General features: G+C 39.5%; 1 protein-coding gene across 10 annotated transcripts in view; it reads right to left on the bottom strand.

The window, feature by feature from the left end:
• The window catches only part of KDM4C (lysine demethylase 4C), a 433,616-nt gene that overhangs the window by 332,929 nt on the left and 79,017 nt on the right, over nt 1–21,670 (bottom strand). For all 10 annotated transcript variants that reach the window (XM_047064763.1, XM_047064764.1, XM_047064765.1 and 7 more), the window contains one exon: nt 17,701–17,894. In XM_047064763.1, coding sequence (XP_046920719.1) covers nt 17,701–17,894 — 194 coding nt within the window. The remainder of the gene's footprint in view (nt 1–17,700; nt 17,895–21,670) is intronic.

The raw sequence follows: 21,670 nt of genomic DNA, 5'->3' as shown, positions 1-21,670 counted from the left end.
GGGTCTGTTCAAGCTTTCTATTTCCTCCTGATTGAGTTTTGGAAGAGTGTGGGTGTTTAGGAATTTGTCCATTTCTTCCAGGTTGTCCAATTTGTTGGCATATAATTTTTCATAGTATTCCCTGATAATTGTTTGTATCTCTGAGGGATTGGTTGTAATAATTCCATTTTCATTCATGATTTTATCTCTTTGGGTCATCTCCCTTTTCTTTTTGAGAAGCCTGGCTAGAGGTTTGTCAATTTTGTTTATTTTTTCAAAAAACCAACTCTTGGTTTCATTGATCTGCTCTACTGTTTTTGTAGATTCTATATTGTTTATTTCTGCTCTGAATGTTATTAATTCTCTTCTTCTGCTTGGTTTGGGGTGTCTTTGCTGTTCTGCTTCTATTTCCTTTAGGTGTGCTGTTAGATTTTGTATTTGGGATTTTTCTTGTTTCTTGAGATAGGCCTGGATTGCAATGTATTTTCCTCTCAGGACTGCCTTCGCTGCATCCCAAAGCGTTTGGATTGTTGTATTTTCATTTTCGTTTGTTTCCATATATTTTTTAATTTCTTCTCTAATTGCCTGGTTGACCCACTCATTCATTAGTAGGGTGTTCTTTAACCTCCATGCTTTTGGAGGTTTTCCAGACTTTTTCCTGGGCTTCATTTCAAGCTTCATAGCATTGTGGTCTGAAAGTATGCATGGTATAATTTAAATTCTTGTATACTTATGAAGGGCTGTTTTGTGACCCAGTATATGATCTATCTTGGAGAATGTTCCATGTGCACTCGAGAAGAAAGTATATTCTGTTGCTTTGGGATGCAGAGTTCTAAATGTATCTGTCAAGTCCATCTGATCCAATGTATCATTCAGGGCCCTTGTTTCTTTATTGACTGTGTGTCTAGATGATCTATCCATTTCTGTAAGTGGAGTGTTAAAGTCCCCTGCAATTACCACATTCTTATCAATAAGGTTGCTTATGTTTATGAGTAATTGTTTTATATATTTGGGGGCTCCGGTATTCGGTGCATAGACATTTATAATTGTTAGCTCTTCCTGATGGATAAACCCTTTAATTATTATATAATGCCCTTCATCTCTTGTTACAGCCTTTAATTTAAAGTCTAGTTTGTCTGATATAAGTATGGCTACTCCAGCTTTCTTTTGGCTTCCAGTAGCATGATAAATAGTTCTCCATCCCCTCACTCTCAATCTAAAGGTGTCCTTAGGTCTAAAATGAGTCTCTTGTAGACAGCAAATAGATGGGTCTTGGTTTTTTATCATTCTGATACCCTATGTCTTTTGGTTGAAGCATTTAGTCCATTTACATTCAGTGTTATTATTGAAAGATATGGGTTTAGAGTCATTGTGATGTCCGTAGGTTTCATGCTTGTAGCGATGTCTCTGGTACTTTGTCTCACAGGATCCCCCTTAGGATCTCTTGTAGGGCTGGTTTAGTGGTGACGAATTCCTTCAGTTTTTGTTTGTTTGGCAAGACCTTTATCTCTCCTTCTATTCTGAATGACAGACTTGCTGGATAAAGGATTCTTGGCTGCATATTTTTTTCTGTTCAACACATTGAAGATCTCCTGCCAATCCTCTCTGGCCTGCCAAGTTTCAAAAGAGAGATCAGTCACGAGTCTTATAAGTCTCCCTTTATATGTTAGGGCACGTTTATCCCTCGCTGCTTTCAGAATTTTCTCTTTATCCTTGTATTTTGCCAGTTTCACTATGATATGTCATGCAGAACATCGATTCAAGTTACGTCTGAAGGGAGTTCTCTGTGCCTCTTGGATTTCAATGCCTTCTTCCTTCCCCAGTTCAGGGAAGTTCTCAGCTATTATTTCTTCAAGTACACCTTCAGCAACTTTCCCTCTCTCTTCCTCCTCTGGGATACCAATTATGCGTATATTATTTCTTTTTAGTGTATCACTTAGTTCTCTAATTTTCCCCTCATACTCCTGGATTTTTCTATCTCTCTTTTTCTCAGCTTCCTCTTTTTCCATAATTTTATCTTCTAGTTCACCTATTCTCTTCTCTGCCTCTTCAATCCGAGCCGTGGTCATTTCCATTTTATTTTGCATCTCATTTAAAGCATTTTTCAGCTCCTCGTGACTGTTCCTTAGTCCCTTGATCTCTGTAGCAAGAGATTCTCTGCTGTCCTCTATACTGTTTTCAAGCCCAGCAATTAATTTTATGACTATTATTCTAAATTCACTTTCTGTTATATTATTTAAATCCTTTTTGACCAGTTCATTGGCTGTTGTTATTTCCTGGAGATTCTTTTGAGGGGAATTCTTCCGTTTGGTCATTTTGGATAGTCCCTGGAGTGGTGCGGACCCGCAGGGCACTTCCCCTGTGCTGTGGTGTATAACTGGAGTTGGTGGGCAGGGCCGCAGTCAGACCTGATGTCTGCCCCCAGCCCACCGCTGGGGCCACAGTCAGACTGGTGTGTGCCTTCTCTTCCCCACTCCTAGGGGTGGGATTCACTGTGGGGTGGCGTGGCCCGTCTGGGCTACTTGCACACTGCCAGGCTTGTGGTGCTGGGGATCTGGCGTATTAGCTGGGGTGGGTAGGCAACGTGCACAGGGGCAGGAGGGGCAGGCTTAGTTTGCTTCTCCTTAGGTGATCCACTTCAGGAGGGGCCCTGTGGCAGCGGGAGGGAGTCAGACCCACTGCCGGAGGGGTGGCTCCGCAGAAGCACAGCGTTGGGTGTTTGCACGGAGCAAGCAAGTTCCCTGGCAGGAACTGGTTCCCTTTGGGATTTTGGCTGGGGGATGGGCGAGGGAGATGGCGCTGGTGAGCACCTTTGTTCCCCGCCAAACTGAGCTCTGTCATCCCGGGGCTCAGCAACTCTCCCTCCCTTTGTCCTCCAGCCTTCCCGCTTTCTGAGCAGAACTGTTAACTTATGACCTCCCAGATGCTAAGTCATGCTTGCTGTCGGAACACACTCCGTCTGGCCCCTCTGTTTTTGCAAGCCAGACTCGGGGGCTCTGCTTGGCCAGCAGGCTGCCCCTCCGCCCCGGCTCCCTCCCGCCAGTCCATGCAGCGCGCACTGCCTCTCCACCCTTCCTACCCTCTTCCGTGGGCCTCTCGTCCATGCTTGGCTCCAAAGACTCCATTTTGCTAGTCTTCTGGTGGTTTTCTGGGTTATTTAGGCAGGTGTAAGTGGAATCTAAGTGATCATCAGGATGCACGGTGAGCCCAGCATCCTCCTACGCCGCCATCTTCTCTGCCTTTATTACATTTTTGTAAATATTCATTTATTTTGGGGAGAGCACAAGCAGAGGAGGGGCAGAGAGAGGGGGACAGAGGATCCAAAATGGGCTTTGCATTGACAGGCAGACAGCAGATGTGGGGCTCAAACTCACAAACCACGAGATCATGACCTGAGCTGAAGTCAGATGCTCAGTTGACTGAGCCACCCAGGTGCCCCATACCTTTATCTCTCTAAAAACTCACAATTGAAACAAAAAAGTCACTAACCTCTCAAACTAAAATTACAGTATTCACCAAGCAAAAGACAACAGCACTTTAAATAAAATGCAAATATAAAGAACAAAACCATTAAACAAGTACAAAAGTTTTCCTTGGTTCTTGTTACACAAAACTTCATGAATCAGAAAGTAAAATACCTATTTATATTCCACAAAACTCAATCTTTCTTAAGTGGTTAATTTACACTATACTTTTTAATCAAGGCATACTCCTGTGTCAAAAAGAAGACTGAACAACTATGGATTTTATATGTGTGATTACTATTTTACATTACTGATGATGTTAACAAGTTTTAATATTTGTGCATTTATTAAACTTTAAGCATTCATATTTTAAATTATAAAGTCTCATTAGTTAACTGTGGAAAAGAGAGGATCACTTACTTCATTTTCAGTTCATAAAAACAGATGAATGTGAGAAACAGAACATAGGACTGTAAGGGATGCTGTGGTAGGTACTCCCTTCCAGATGAGGCCTTCATTCCATTCTCTAAAGGAAGGCTCCACTTACACCCACTCAAAGTCATGTTCCCTCTCCCAACATCATGGCCTCTAGAACAGGAGGCAGTGGTAGCCGGTATCCAATGAGTGATCCATACAAGAATATAAAAGCCAGATCCTCTTGCTTCAGTTTGGGGTAATTCAGAAGGGACCTGACAGTTCCAGCTGCCTGTGGGATCTGCCATGGCTCTACTGCAGTTTCACTTCCCCTTCTGTGCGGTCCTGCCTTCCCTCCCCCTCACAGGTGTTATCACAGACACCTCTGGTACACAAATCTGAGTTTCAGAGTGGGCTCCCTGAGCAATCTGTGCTACAATTAAGGGGTTTGTAAGGAGGTGTCACTCAAAGCAAGGCATCTAAAAGCATGGCGTAGGGGCGCCTGGGTGGCGCAGTCGGTTAAGCGTCCGACTTCAGCCAGGTCACGATCTCGCGGTCCGTGGGTTCCAGCCCCGCGTTAGGCTCTGGGCTGATGGCTCAGAGCCTGGAGCCTGTTTCCGATTCTGTGTCTCCCTCTCTCTCTGCCCCTCCCCCATTCATGCTCTGTCTCTCTCTGTCCCAAAAATAAAATAAACGTTGAAAAAAAAAATTAAAAAAATAAAGAAAAAAAAATAAATAAAGCATGGCATAGAGAATGGGGTATTTCAGCTGAGACCCTACAGAAAAAAAAGCCCCTGAGCAAAGGAACTGAGCCAGAGCTTAGGCCCACACTTATGCTATCTTATGGCCTATTTCCTAACATGGGCCCTTTCCAAGCATGGCCTAGAGAATGAGGTATTTGAGCTAAGACCCTACCAGAAGAAAAAGCCCCTGAGCAAAGGAACTGAGCCAGAGCTTAGGCCCACCCTTATGCTATCTTATGGCCCATTTCCTAACAGAACAATTAGATGAAAAAGAGAAACTCTACCAGCCACATCTGCAGATAGTCACAGATGAGGGAACTGCAGGAAAAAAAAAAAAAAAAAAAAAAAAAAAAAAAAAAAAAGGCCTAACAAGGAAATTTTAATGAATAACTGAACATTAAAAATATAAGCAGTTCTTTTTCATCTGGGACTCAAAATACAGTTCAGTATCCATATACATGTAAGTTAATATCCTGAGTAATCATAAAAATCAAGTTAATTTCTGTCTGAAATCCTTATAAAACTTAGTAAAAACAATAACTGCACAAAACTTGATTTTCAAGAAAGAATGTATTTCGTATTACTTAATCCACTGAATATTTTCTAAGTGTGTTCTACCCCCTACTAACATTTTCTTTTCCCCAAGAGGTACTATTAATTGTTAGTTGCTATCAAATATAGGCCATTTATGTAGAAAGAAGTCTTTCCTTCTTAATACTCTCCAAAATACTGGGGCACCTGGGTGGCTCGGTTGGTTAAGCACCCAACTGGCTCAGGTCATATCTCACCGTTCATGAGTTTGAGCCCCACGTCAGGCTCCGTGCTGACAGCTTGGAGCCTGGAGCCTGCTTTGGATGCTGTGTCACCCTCTCTCTCTGCCCCTCCCTGCCCCCTCAAAAATAAGTAAACATTTAAAAAAATTTTTTAAATACTCTCCAAAACACTCAACAGATAACACCATCAGCAATAATGTTTTCTATTACTAAAGGATCAAATGACTGATTTTCAAACTGTTTTCCATGCCCACCATCACCCCCCAATCCTGGGCCCAGAGTCTCCAGATGAAAGTGCTTCAAGGAAGGAGTTACTGAGGGAGAGTGTCCCACCAAATGTCCCACCTGACATTTCAGCCAAGTCAGCTCTTCTTTTATTTTCAGTTTTATATATTGACCTTCTAAATAAACTTCACTTACGTAAGTCTGAAAACATGTGCACATGAGTAGAGGAGGGGCAGAGAGAGAGGGGAAGGGAGAGGATCCCAAGTAGGCTCCACACTGTCAGCGTAGAGCCCAGCATGAGGATCAATCCCACAAATCCATGAGATCATGACCTGAGCTGAAATCAAAAGTAGTACACTCACCCAACTCAGCCATCCAGGTGCCCCTGAAAAACTCTGTGCTTTCTTGAAGTGATTAGCATGGTTCTTGGCACACATAAAAGGACTTCACTAAATGGAATGGAATCACCAAAAACAAAACATACTTCACCACCCTAGTCAAGTCCTACTCCTTGGAAAGTAAGCTTACAAAGAACAAATACATTTGAGATCATAGAAGTAAGACATAAATCTATTTGCAAGCCTCCCTGTAGATATGTAATCACACACACACACACACACACACACACACACACACAATTTTCCTATATGCTCAAGTCAAGGAATAACTTTTGCAAAACAAATATGAAGTAGTATGTATTTTCTACAAAGTATTATCTAAACAGTAAGATTAGAACCATCTGAAAAGGAGAGAAGAAATATGGGGAAAAAGATAAGCTAGGCAAAGTAACTGTTGAACTACAACATTTGCCATGGTAATGTGCAAAACTTACAGCACTAATGTTTGTTTTCCGTGAACTCCAAAGTAAATAAATTTGCATTAACAATCTTATTTTTCCCTAAGAGTTATGGATTTGATTCAGCAATTTCTTTTCATTTGAAGGGATTTTTCTGGCTCTTGTAGGTGACAATGATAACTTTAAGTGAAAGTACCAACAATAAGAGGCATCCTGGAGGAATTTACAAGCCCCTGCTCTGTCTTCCAGGGATACCAAGAGTACTTAATGTAAGTTCAGAGTTCCTGTATGAGAATGCACACTTACGGATCAGTTAGTAAAAAGGCATTACATCACATTACTTCAGTGAAAACAGTGAGATTTGCTCTGAAAATTGCAAACACTAGATCTCACAGATGCTTCTTTTAGGGAACTCTGCTGAGCAGGTGTCTACAAGACTCAATGTTTGGACCACAAGCATGTGTATGTGTGCCTGTACAATAGTGTTTATTTGGAAGTCAGGCTCAGGTTTAAGTAAACTATAGTCCATTTGATCAAATAATTTTTGATACCATTTATCACTGTACCCTTTTCTTCCTAATAATATAATCAGTAGCTAAGTACAAAATAAACACCATACTTTTTAAGCAGATTTCCAATTTCTTACACCTTTTTTAATAATACCTTAAAAAAACTATGCATCCATATGCCTAAAAATAATAATAACTTATGCAGTTAATTTCATTAATACTAGATAAAGTATTTATGCAAGTCTATTTTTCCTATTTACAGGGCAATTTTCCCTAGGAATAGTAATTAAAACCAGAAACAAACTAATTCCAAGAGTATTTTTTTTATACAAACCATCAAAAAGGATACAGCTGTCACCATTATCCAATTAGTCTTAACATTTAAAAATAGAATATATTAATGAGTCTAAACTTACCAAGTGAATAAGTAGGAATTAATACCATGGGTTGCTAATTCAATGTATCATTGAATATTATCAGGCTATCCAATCCCTAAAGCAATGTTCTGCATTAGGTGTTTAAAGAAAAAAACCTCAGTAAGAAATTCATCCATAAAGCTGTTTATTTAACAAATATTGAGTACTGTGTGCCACAATCATGCCACAATCATGCCAGATACATGAGTACTGTGTGCCACAATCATGCCAGATATTGTGCCAGGCAAGGGATATGTGTTAGTGAACAAAACTAACAGGGTCCCCTTCTCTAGGAGCTCACATTTTGATGGAGAAGATATATATTAAACATGCATAGATCAATGTAACACCACCTTCTTTGTTCTTTTAAAAAAATACTTGAATAAATCTGAAAGTCTCATATTCACTGTGTTTGGACAGTCTCCGGAAGAAGGATTCAAGGTACCATCTAAATTCTATATCCTCCAGTAATTAACATTATCACACATAACACTTGAAAGGAAGAATTATATTGTATTTATCCTTGAAACCCCTACTGTATTATATATAGACACATCATGCCAAGTTATGGCTTTGAGTCATTACTAAGACAAAAAAAGATTTATTTTCATAACGTTATTAAAATAATAGTAAGTGAAAATATTTGTATGGTACTTTACAGTTTACAAAGCTCTTTTACAAAGTATATCCCTGAACTCTCCTAGCAACCCTATAGAGGCAGTGGATAAATCATGCCTCCGATCAGCAGTTAAGGAAACTCATGATTTGCCCTAACTTATTCAGCTGGTAAGTGACAGACTGAGATTTTAAAACAGGTCTTCTGGCTTCAAAGTCAATGTTCATTCGAAGAAAATAAATACTTTACCACTAACTGCTAAAACAGCTTTCTATCTGCTTATTTAAAACATTCTTTCTCCCTTAAACCTTTACACCAAAAATGTTTAAATAAATCATCACTTCCTCTAGTCTCTTCAGTATAGCTCCATGTTCATTCAGTGTCCAGCAAAGTATGTCTCAGGGCTTCCATCTGGAGCTGTGCATATCTGCAGCTACTCAGAAATCTCAGGAAACTGCGTATTCTTAACGGTTACATTTTAAACAAAAAAAAAAAAATCTTTATAAAATGTTCTATATATTTCCTTGTCTGTCCCTAAACAGATTGTTCCAAAACAATTTAACACTCTCCTAATCCAAACAAGAATTACAGAGCCTCAGTCCTATAGCTAGACTCTTTGTTAAGTGCTGATGATTCAAAGGCAAATAGACACAGACCCCAACTTCAAGACAGACACAGGAAAGGGCAAGGAGGTAGTCAGAAGCACATTAAAAGTACAAAAACAGGTGTCTAAGGTAGGGGCAGCGCACAGTCCAGAAGGCCTTCAGGCAATAACTAAGGGATACGCAGGCAGAAGACAGCAGAGACCAGTGTAGACATGGAATTAAGGAGGAAATCTTAGGCAGTTTTACAATAATCATTTCCAAAACTTGATGCCTGCAGGTAGAAAGGAAGAAGGAAGAGGGGGGGAGGGGGAGAAGGGGAACAGGAAGAAGAGAAGTGGGAAGAAGAGCAGGGGAGGGGGGTGGGTAGAAACAGGGAGGGGGAGAGGAGGAGGGGCGGAAGTAGGAGGGGGGAGGAGAAGCAGCAGTAGAAGGAGGGGTAGGAGGAGTAGTAAAAGTAGTTAGTAGCAGTAGAAGTTGAAGTTCAACAACAGCCTATAAGGCTAGAAGAAGGAAGACACATTGCTCAGGTCAGAGATGTCAAGCACAGGTGTGGGCATTCCCTGGAGAAAAGTAAAGGCAACCATCCCACATTCAACTCAACAAGGTGAAGACAGCTGAAGGGAACCAGCACATGTACACACATGCACATAGAGAACCTGATGTCACCTCCTCATCTTCTCATTTTATAGACAGAGTAAGTAGAAATATTCCCATGGTTCTGATCACAAATCACAGAATTAGAGCATCAGAGATTATCATGATTAACCTTGTCATTTTGTGGGTGAGTAAACTGAGCTCCAAAGAAGTACAGTTATTTGGCCAAAGCCACAAATGTTACCAGCAGAATAAGGACTAGAGCCCAGATTGCTGGTCCCTTGAGTCTAAGTTCTGCCAACAGACACTGTCCACCTCCCAATATTTACATGAATTTGTACTGTTTCTACCATCATTCAAAACTCATTTAACATGTATTATGATGAGTACTAAAACGAATTTTAATAATAGAATTTACCTCAAAATTATTTATGCTGAACTAATATAATCTTTCATAAATCTGTCGGGAAATAGCCTTAGAGTCATTTATATAATTCTTTTCCTACAGTAGTTATCTTAGAAAATGGAATGTAGATTAGCAGTCATAACTCACTGTTGTGTTTTATTATTTTATCATTATAAATAATAGTCAAGGTTAAAGATAATAGTGATATTATAAATCTACCATTAATGCATATAATGGAGTCTATAATAACTAATAGAGTAATTAACTACAGAAAATATAGATGCTGGCAGAAAGAAATTCTTTGAAAATGGGCATAATTATTATCACTCATGAACAGTGGTATTCTTTCACAAAGACCCAAGACTCTAGAATCAGTCTTCTCCCTGATCAGAATAGTCTCCCCTAAATGATCTTTAGGAGATAATATAATCCTGTTCCCCAGACAGGGTGGGGAGATCATCTTTCTTGATAAGAAAGCAGAGATATCATCTAAACTCCTCTAATAGGAAAGTCTCAAATTATTGTTTCCAGGCATTCTCATTAACTGATTTCTAAAACACCTCCAGAAAAGTTTTGCTACTAGCTTTTCAGATTTTTAAGGAAAATATATAGTACATAGTTGCCTATACATTAGATTTTACCAACATGTTGAATTTATCCATTTCATTTAATTTGGTTCACACTAAAAGTGAATGTCACAAAGAGCACAGAGGTAACTATGCAGTTGAGAAACAGCCCAAATGCCTATGGATTCCTTAAAATATCTCTCCAAGTCTCTCAAAGCTAAGTCCCCAAAGTACTAAAGGATGACATTCCAAGAGACGTTACAGTGGTGTTGAAGAAATATGACAGAAACCCACAGGATCTAAAGCATGTTCTCAAAACCAGCCCTGAGGAAACACCTCTGTCATGAATAGTCCCATCATACCATTCTGTCACAAAAGCCTCTCTGGGTCCTAGACCACCTGCTAAAACTGTTTGATTTTGATTTATTCCATTAAGAGAGCAGAATGCTAAGACTTTATCAAATGAAATGTGCAAATAAAATACCTTTAAAATAAGTTAAACGAACCGGAGAAGTTGGTGGTGTAGAAGGATGCTGGGCTCACCTCATCCTGCTGATCGCTTAGATTCCACCCACATCTGCCTAAATAACCCAGAAAACAGCCAGAAGACTAGCAGAACAGACTCTCCAGAGCCAAGTGTAGACAAAAGTCCCACGGAAGAGTGTAGGAAGGGCAGAGAGGTGGTGCGTGCTACATGGACTGGCGGGAGAGAGCAAGGGCAGTGGAGGAGCAGTCCGCAGGGCAAGGCAGAGCCCCTGAAGTCTGGTTTCCAAAGCGGAGGAGCCAGATTCCGTGAGTTCTGACAGCCAGTGGGACTTAACATCTAGAATGTTAAAAGTCAACAGCTCTGCTATCAGAGAGCAGGGAGGGCAAGACGACGCCGGGAGAGAGAGTTGTTGAGCCCCGGAAACACAGAGCTTGGTGAGAAAACAAAGGCTCTGGCAAGCGCCATTTCCTTCTCCCATCCCCCAGCCAGAATTCCAAAGGGAACCAGTTCCTGTCACCCAACTGGCTTGCACCACGCAAATGCCCAATGCTATACTTCTGTGGATCCATCCCTCCAAAGGGGCCTACCTCCCTCCCAGTGCTGCAGGTCCCCTCCCGCAGGGTACCACCCATGGTAAAGCTAGGTAAGCCACCCCCTCCTGCCCCTGTGCACCTTTCAGATCCACCCCATCTAAAACGCCCTTGGCCAGATCCTATTGAAGCACCATCACAACCCTGGCAGTGTGCAAGCAGCCCAGACAGGGGGCACACCACTCCACAGTGAGTCCTGCACCTGGGAGAGGGGAAGATAAGGTACACACCAGTCTGACTGTGGCCTCAGCCGTGGGTTGGGGTCTGACTGTGACCCTGCCCACCAACACAAGTTTCTCAGGACAGCACAGGGGAACTGCCCTGCAGTTTGGAGTTACTGCAGGGACTAACCAAAACGTCAAAATGGAAGAATTCTCCTCAAAAGAAACTCCAGGAAGTAGCAACAGCTAACGAATTGATCAAAACTGATTTAAGCAATATAACAGAACAAGAATTTAGAATAATAGTCATAAAATTAACTGCTGGGCTTGAAAAAAGCATAGAGAACAGCAGAGAATCTATTACTACAGAGATCAAGGGACTAAAAAATAGTCATGAGGAACTTAAAAATGCTATAAATGAGGAGCAAAATAAAATGGAGGTAGCCATAGAATGGACTGAAGAGGCAGAGGAGAGAATAGGTGAATTAGATGATAAAATTATGCAAAAAGAGGAAGCTGAGAAAAAGAGAGATAAAAAAAAATCCGGGAGAATTAGAGAACTAAGTGATGCAATCAAACGGAACAATATCCGTATCATAGGAATTCCAGAAGAAGAAGAGAGAGAGAAAGGGGCTGACGGTGTACTTGAACAAATCATAGCTGAGAACTTCCCTGATCTGGGGAAGGAAACAGGCATTGAAATCCAAGAGGCACAGAGAACTCCCTTGAGACATAACTTGAATCGATCTTCTGCAAGACATATCATAGTGAAACTGGCAAAATACAAGGATGAAGAGAGAATCCTGAAAGCAGCTAGGGATAATCCAGACCTAACTTACAAAGGTAGACACAAAAGAGTAGTAGCAGACCTATCTACTGAAACTTGGCAGGCCAGAAAGGAATGGCAGCAAATCATCAATGTGAGGAACAAAAAAAATAAGCAGCCAAGAATCCTTTATCCAGCAAGTCTGTCATTCAGAATAGAAGGAGAGATAAAGGTTTTCCCAAACAAACAAAAACTGAAGGAATTCATCACCACTAAACCAGCCGTACAAGAGATCCTAAGGGGGACTCTGTAAGTAAAATGTTGCAAGGACCACAAAGTACCAGAGACACCACTACAAGCATGAAACCTACAGACATCTCAATGACTCTAAATCCGTATCTTTCAATAATAACACTGAATTTAAATGGACTAAATGCTCCAACCAAAAGACATAGGGTATCAGAATGGATAAAAACAAGACCCATCTATTTGCTGTCTACAAGAGACTGATTTTAGATCTGAGGACACCTTCAGATTGAAAGTGAGGGCATGGAGAACTATCTATCATGCTACTGGAAGTCAAAAGAAAGCCGGAGTAGCCATACTCATATCAGACAAACTGACTTTAAATTAAAGGCTGTAACAAGAGATGAAGAACGGCATTATATATTACAGGATCTATCCATCAGGAAGAGCTAACAATTATAAATGTCTATGCGCCGAATACGGGAGCCCCCAAATATATAACACAATCACAAACATAAGCAACCTTATTGATAAGAATGTGGTAATTGCAGGGGACTTTAATACCCCACTTACAACAATGGATAGATCATCTAGACACAGGATCAATAAAGAAACAAGGGCCCTGAATGATACATTGGATCAGATGGATGTGACAGATATATTTATAACTCTGCATCCTGAAGTAACAGAATATACTTTCTTCTCGAGTGCACATGGAACATTCTCCAAGATATATCACACACTGGGTCACAAAACAGCCCTTCATAAGTATCATACCATGTACACTTTCAGATCACAATGCCATGAAACTTGAAATCAACCACAGGACAAAGTCTGGAAAATCTCCAAAAGCATGGAGGTTAAAGAACATCCTACTAAAGAATGAATGGATCAACCAGACAATTAGAGAAGAAATTTAAAAATATATGGAAACAAACGAAAATGAAAATACAACAATCCAAATGCTTTGGAATGCAGCAAAGGCAGTCCTGAGAGGAAAATACATTGCAGTCCAGGCCTATCTCAAGAAACAAGAAAAATCCCAAATACAAACTCTAACAGCACACCTAAAGGAAATAGAAGCAGAAGAGAAAAGACACCCCAAACCCAGCAGAAGAAGAGAATTAATAACATTCAGAGCAGAAATAAACAATATAGAATCTAAAAAACCGGTAGAGCAGATCGATGAAACCTAGAGTTGGTTTTTTGAAAAAATAAACAAAATTGATAAACCTCTAGCCAGGCTTGTCAAAGAGAAAAGGGAGAGGACCCAAATAGGTAAAATCATGAATGAAAATGGAATTATTACAACCAATCCCTCAGAAATACAAGCAATTATCAGGGAATACTATGAAAAATTACATGCCAACAAACTGGACAACCTGGAAGAAATGAACAAATTCCTAAGCACCCACACACTTTCAAAACCCAAACAGGAAGAAATAGAAAATTTGAACAGACCCATAACCAACAAAGAAATTGAATCAGTTATCAAAAATCTCCCAACAAATAGGAGTCCAGGACCAGATGGCTTCCCTGGTGAATTCTACAAGACATATAAAGCAGAGATAATACCTATCCTTCTCAAGCTGTTCCAAGAAATAGAAAGGGAAGGAAAACTTCCAGACTCATTCTATGAAGCCAGCATTACTTTGATTCCCAAACCAGACAGAGACCCAGCAAAAAAAGAGACCTACAGGCCAATATCCCTGATGAATATGGATGCAAAAATTCTCAATAAGATACTAGCAAATCGAATTCAACAGCATATAAAAAGAATTATTCACCATGATCAAGTGGGATTCATTCCTGGGATGCACGGCTGGTTCAATATTTGCAAATCAATCAATGTGATACATCACATTAATAAAAGAAAGATAAAAACCATATGATCTTGTCAACTGATGCAGAAAGAGCATTTGACAAAATTCAGCATCCTTTCTTAATAAAAACCCTCGAGAAACTCGGGATAGAAGGAAGATATTTAAACATCATAAAAGCCATTTATGAAAAGCCCACATCTAATATCATCTTCAATGGGGAAAAACTGAGAGCTTTCCCCCTGAGATCAGAAACACGACAGGGATGTCCACTCACACCGCTGTTGTTTAACAGTGTTGGAAGGTCTAGCATCAGCAATCAGACAACAAAAGGAAAGCAAAGGCATCAAAATTGGCAAAGATGAGGTCAAGCTTTCACTTTTGCAGGTGACATGATATTATACTTGGAAACCCGATAGACTCCATCAAAAAGTCTGCTAGAACTTACACATGAATTCAGCAAAGTCACAGGATACAAAATCAATGTACAGAAATCAGTTGCATTCTTATACACTAACAATGAAGCAACAGAAAGACAAATAGAGAAACTGATCCCATTCACAATTGCACCAAGAAGCATAAAATGCCTAGGAATAAACCTAACCAAAGATGTAAAAGGTCTGTATGCTGAAAACTATAGGAAGGTTATGAAGGAAATTGAAGAAGATACAAAGAAATGGAAAAACATCCTGTGCTCATGGATTGGAATAAATATTGTTAAAATGTCAATACTACCCAAAGCAATCTACACATACAATGCAATCCCAATCAAAATTGCACCAGCATTCTTCTCAAAGCTAGAACAAGCAATCCTAAAATCTATATGGAACCACAAAAGACCCTGAATAGCCAAAGTAATATTGAAGAAGAAAACCAAAGCGGGAGGCATCACAACCCCAGACTTTAGCCTTTACTACAAAGTTGTAATCATCAAGACAGCATGGTATTGGCACAAAAACAGACACATAGACCAATGGTATAGAATAGAGACTCCAGAATTGGACCCACAAAAGTATGGCCAACTAATCTTTGACAAAGCAGGAAAGAATATCCAATGGAAAAAAGACAGTCTCTTTAACAAATGGTACTGGGAGAACTGAACAGCAACATGCAGAAGGATGAAACTAGACCACTTTCTTACACCATTCACAGAAATAAACTCAAAATGGATAAAGGACCTGAATGTGAGGCAGGAAACCATCAAAACCCTAGAGGAGAAAGCAGGAAAAAACCTCTCTGACCTCAGCCACAGCAATTTCTTACTTGACACATCTCCAAAGGCAAGGGGATTAAAAGCAAAAGTGAACTATTGGGAACTCATGAAGATAAAAAGCTTCTGCACTGCAAAGGAAACGATCAACAAAACTAAAAGGCAACCAACGGAATGGGAAAAGATATTTGCAAATGACATATCGGACAAAGGGCTAGTATTCAAAATCTATAAAGAACTCACCAAACTCCACACCCGAAAAACAAGTAACCCAGTGAGGAAATGGGCAGAAAACATGAATAGACACTTCTCTAAAGAAGACATCCAGATGGCCAACAGGCACATGAAAAGATGCTCAACGTCACTCCTCATCAGGGAAATACAAATCAAAACCACACTGAGATACCACCTCATGCCAGACAAAGTGGCCAAAATGAACAAATCAGGAGACTATAGATGCTGGAGAGGATGTGGAGAAACGGGAACCCTCTTGCACTGTTGGTGGGAATGCAAACTGGTGCAGCTGCTCTGGAAAACAGTGTGCACGTTTCTCAACAAATTAAAAATAGATCTACCCTATGACCCAGCAATAGCACTGCTAGGAATTTACCCAAGGGATACAGGAGTACTGATGCATAGGGGCACTTGTACCCCCAATGTTTATAGCAGCACTTTCTACAATAGCCAAATTATGGAAAGAGCCTAAATGTCCATCAACTGATGAATGGATAAAGAAGTTCTGGTTTATATATACAATGGAATACTACGTGGCCCTGAGAAAGAATGAAATATGGCCTTTTGTAGCAATGTGGATGGAACTGGAGAGTGTTATGCTAAGTAAAGTAAGTCATACAGAGAAAGACAGATACTATATGTTTTCACTCTTAGGTGGATCCTGAGAAACTTAACAGAAGACCATGGGGGAGAGGAAGAGGGACAGAAAGTTAGAGAGGGAGGGAGCCAAACCATAAGAGACTCTTAAAACCTGAGAATAAACTGAGGGTTGATGGGGGGTGGGAGGAAAGGGAAGGTGGGTGATGGGCATTGAGGAGGGCAGCTGTTGGGATGAGCACTGGGTGTTGTATGGAAACCAATTTGATAATAAATTTCCTATTAAGAAAAAAAAAGTTAAACAGCCTTTCCCCTAACTTTTGTTATGGAGTTAAGGGACTCCTTAACAACAAATCAAAACACAACAAATCAGAACTGTCTGAATTTTTCTTGTATGTCCTAAGAACTTTCCTCTTCCACCTAAAATTTGCCTTCCAACTAAATGCCATTGTTGATCATTAGCAATTTTTGCTATATTTGAGTTTTTTGGAGAAACCTTACAATTTCACATCTCACCAAATGATAAAACCTCAAAGGCAAGTAATAATGGCAAAATGGGTGTGGAGATTTTCCCCAAATAACTGCATCTCAATACTTAATCAGCAGGAGAACTTGAAAACAGACCATTATCTTTAACTTGGAGGCAAGAAAGCTACTGGGCTGACACGAACACCTGAAGAGCATCCTATCATGTTCACATCCATCAGTAACATTATCTTCCCTGGGTTGGTCAAGGTGACGCTTTGTATGCTTCTGTCTGTGTTTTCCTGCATGTCCATGTATTACAGAAAATAGAATTGATGCTTAAACTCCCCTAAGACTAAAACTCACAAAAACAAGTTCAAAACATGAAATTGGCCAGGGTGACTGACAAACTAACGATTACATATGTGTGTACTACATGATGTATTTTACAAAGCAGTACATCTGTAAGTCGTTGCTCAGAAATATGAGGAAAGAGGCTCACAAACACAGGAAACTACTAGTTAAGAACACGTATTAACAATGACATTCTTTTCCCCATGCCTATCACCCAAAGAGCGATGATAGGCTTCCTGAATTCATCCCTCCTCTCCTAAACTAGTCATTTATTTAGAAAAGGCTGGACCAGAAGATCATTAAGATTACCGGATACTCCACATCCATGAGGTCAACTTTCACTCTTAACTATTTCCTGCATACCTTTTAACAAATGCTCAAAAAAGTAACAATGCCTAACAAATTCTTCAAGACTACAGTATCTATCAACCCATGGCCCACAAAATGGTATGCAAGCCACTTTAGATACACAAGTCACCACTAGCTTTATGGTTTTGAGTAAAACCATGGGCAGAGTGGAAAATAATCAATTATTACACTCAAAAAATTTCACCTCATATAAATCTGAATTCACCAGATAAAACGAAAAAAATCCTCTTCAGTAGGTTCATATTACCCAAATTTCAAAACTCCTAAGCAAATGAATATTAAACATGAAACTTGCCAAGACTTGGGCTCTCCAAAGTGGAGATAATTAATGCTGTAGAGGTCCATATCCTCGGTGTGCCACGCGAATGTGGTTTTCCACATGCCAAAATAGAGATAAGGGGTGTTTACACCCTCAATAGAAATACCGCACTCTTCCTCAACCACATCCAAGACCGTATTTAGGCGAGCTATGTTCCATTCATCCACACCCTGGAACCAGGAGAAAGAGGAAAAAAAATCAAATGTTAATAAACTAATAAAAATAGCATTTATTAATCAAACTGTCATGTGCCAAAATTATCATACTGTACACTTAAATTCACTGAGAAATGAAAAATAAAGCAATCATTATTCAGGTAATATATGTATGTATATATCAATTATTAAAGATCCAAGATTACTACTAGCATAATATGGTTCTATATGAACATTAGTATGAAAGTATACCATTAAAATTCCTGACTCCAAATGGAAGTATAAGTTAAGGCTCCACCCTTCAGTTGTTGTTAGCAAAAAATCATTGCTTCAAAGACTATGATCTGAAGTGTGCTTTCCATTTTTGGCACACCTTTTCTTTGAGGGTGGGGGTAGTTTTTTCTTTTTAAATTATTTATTTGTACATTAGCTTAGAAGTCATATTCAACATCAGACATCATCTCAATATACTAATAGTAAAATATATCTTCTGCCTTCCCACTCTCATCCCTATGCATTTCAACTTTAGCATGTGATACATTATTTCCTAAAAATTCCACTATAATTATGGGAAAAATTCTTAGCACTTCTAAACCACAGATCATTGTGCTTTTACTGCTCCTTCAACTAAATATTATTCTTTCTATATAAAATTTATTGTCAAATTGGTTTCCATACGACACCCAGTGCTCTTCCCAACAGCTGCCCTCCTCAATGCCCATCACCCACCCTCCCTTCCCTCCCACCCCCCATCAACCCTCAGTTTATTCTCAGGTTTTAAGAGTCTCTTATGGTTTGGCTCCCTCCCTCTCTAACTTTTTTTTCCCCTTCCCCTCCCCCATGGTCTTCTGTAAGTTTCTCAGGATCCACATAAGAGTGAAAACATATGATATCTGTCTTTCTCTGTATGATTTATTTCACTTAGCATAACACTCTCCAGTTCCATCCACGTTGTTACAAAAGGCCATATTTCATTCTTTCTCATGGCCAGGTAGTACTCCATTGTGTATATAAACCACAATTTCTTTATCCATTCATCAGTTGATGGACATTTAGGCTCTTTGCATAATTTGGCTATTGTTGACAGTGCTGCTATAAACCTTGGGGTACAAGCGCCCCTATGCATTAACACCCCTGTATCCCATGGGTAAATTCCTAGCAGTGCTATTGCTGGGTCATAGGGTAGATCTATTTTTAATTTTTTGAGGAACCTGCACACTGTTTTCCAGAGTGGCTGCATAAATATTAACTTCTTATGTCGATGGGAAATTTTAAATACAGAATAATGAAAACAAAAAAAATCCTTATCCAGACTTTAGTAAAACTGCTGGAATAATGTAGTTTTATAGCAATAATGGTGATGATACAGAGAAAAGGATAGAATCACTGATACCAGAGTTTTGGTGATAGGAAAAGATTCTAGTTTTATTAGAACTTACCAATTATTCAATTATAACTCACAACTGCTTAAAATCTTTACAAACTATGTATTTTTACTATATGCCTTTCTCATAACCACACATAAACATCAGATATTGGGATCATTCCTATGAAATCATGAGGAAACTGCAATGCCTGTAAATCCATTTCAATCTCCTTATGATGCTATTAAAGAGGGGCATTAAATGCATTTCTGTATAACAGTAAGGCCTTCTCCAATAACTATGCCAATGACCACACAGATCTCCCTTATCCACTAAAAACTTTCAGGGTTGTTCTGTTTTAATTTGGTCTCTAGATGATTCTCTAATCAGTGTACTAATCTTACTTCCTCAAGCTTTGGGTTAGCAAAATTATTGATGCAGCAGTTAATGAAGCTCTGCCTCAGGTAACATAATTAAATGTCCCAAGGGAAATAATTTAATTCCCAAATTTCCCTAAGCAGCCACTCTATCTACAGCTTAAAACTCCACAGTGGGAAGTCTGCTATTTGGAAATTGGTCAAAACTAGTATCCTTTTAGAGAAAATCCTAGGTTCCAATTTATGAGACTTCATAAAAATTAAATCAAATTCTATAAAATGTTTTATCTCACTCTATTTATAGTGATGTAGCCTCTTAACTCTAGTCCAATCAGACCTCAGCCCAATCACTCTAATAATAGATTCCTATTTGAAAGTCATTACTGAGGCAATGAATCTGAAGTAATAAATGAGCAACATATTATAGAAATCATTTTAAACTGAATGAGCTTGCGAATTTACAAACAAACAATTTCTCTGAAATTCCTACATTTGGGGAATTCTTATCTTTATTTCTGACATTATCTTTCAGAAATAACTAAGGCTGAATCCCTTGACATCCCTCGACATGCAGGTCTGAGAGGAAAAAGGTAGAGAAAGCTTGCTGAGAGAAGACCCAGATTATGGCCCCAGCTCTGCCACTGACCAAGGTAAAAATCACTGAGATTTCCTGAGCTTCCGTCTTTCTTCAAGAAAACATGAGAGCTGCAGCACTTCCCAGAGTTACTCAGAGTACTGAATGGTCTAAAGGACACAAAGCCTTTGGGAATAACATGTATTATTTCTTAGAACCTACGAAATGAACACCTCCACTATTCTGTAGTATATCTTACTGGCAAGCCTCCAAAACAACAAGGAGATAAGTGATTAAAAAAAAAAAAAAGTTCTGTGAAATTTACTACTGGTTCTTTCCATTAGTGGGCAAATAACATGTTTGCAGCACTTTCTTCTAGGTAAGGCCAAGGTTACCACGATGCTGAAACCTAATTTATTTTGCTAAAATAAAAAGTCATATCATTTCAATTAAAGAGCTTATTAAAATATTAAGAGTTGGGGCGCCTGGGTGGCACAGTCGGTTAAGCGTCCTACTTCAGCCAGGTCACGATCTCGCGGTCCGTGAGTTCGAGCCCCGCGTCAGGCTCTGGGCTGATGGCTCAGAGCCTGGAGCCTGTTTCTGATTCTGTGTCTCCCTCTCTCTCTGCCCCTCCCCCGTTCATGCTCTGTCTCTCTCTGTCCCAAAAATAAATAAACGTTGAAAAAAAAAATTAAAAAAAAATAAAATAAAATAAAATAAAATATTAAGAGTAACTGGTATAATGGAGACTAAAAATAAATCTTACTGCTTCAAAATTCCTTCTCCAATTTGTGTTCTCTACTATTGACTGAACTAACCACCACCAAAGACAGGCTCTGCTGAAACACTTAAGAGTCCAGATTTAGACAAGGAGAACATCTAGTCTGTCATTTACATAAGTTGTTGTGCCATACTCTACCCCATTATACTGCACATACATACACACTATACCTATTCAAAACAATCCTGTAAAATAGGTAACATTATACCCAAATGAGCAAATGGAAAAACTAATACTCCTAGCTAGTAGTAGGTGGCAAAGATAAACTAAATCTGACTCCTGAGCCATCATTTCTAAACTCTATGCTTCCAGTTCTGATCATCTTAAAATACAATATATCATCCCCTTCTCTCAGCCTCCTCAACAAATATCCAAGGAGCTAAAATTCAGGACAGGCAAACATATAAAGCTCCCATTATTCCCACCCACGGGTACAGCCATCCGACACAAACACTAGTAAGGCTTAAAATGCAAGCCTGTTTTACTTGTGAGAGTGGTAACAGAACTCATTTACTATAAAAGCAGTCTTCAGAAAGACCCTAGATACAAACAATAACAGATCAGAATTTGCCCAACTATTCAAAGCTTACAGCTAATGAGTCTTAGCAGAAAGTCTGAACACCAGCCCAATTTCATAGACAAATGCCTCTTCTGAGATTCCATCCCCCTCAAAAAAAGCTCTCCACACAATGTTC

This window comes from Lynx rufus, unplaced genomic scaffold, assembly GCF_022079265.1.
Source record: "Lynx rufus isolate CCGP_SWC_20201006 ecotype Redwood Valley unplaced genomic scaffold, mLynRuf1.p SCAF_10, whole genome shotgun sequence".
Taxonomy (NCBI): Eukaryota; Metazoa; Chordata; class Mammalia; order Carnivora; family Felidae; genus Lynx; species Lynx rufus.
This window is presented reverse-complemented; position numbering and strand designations above follow the sequence as displayed.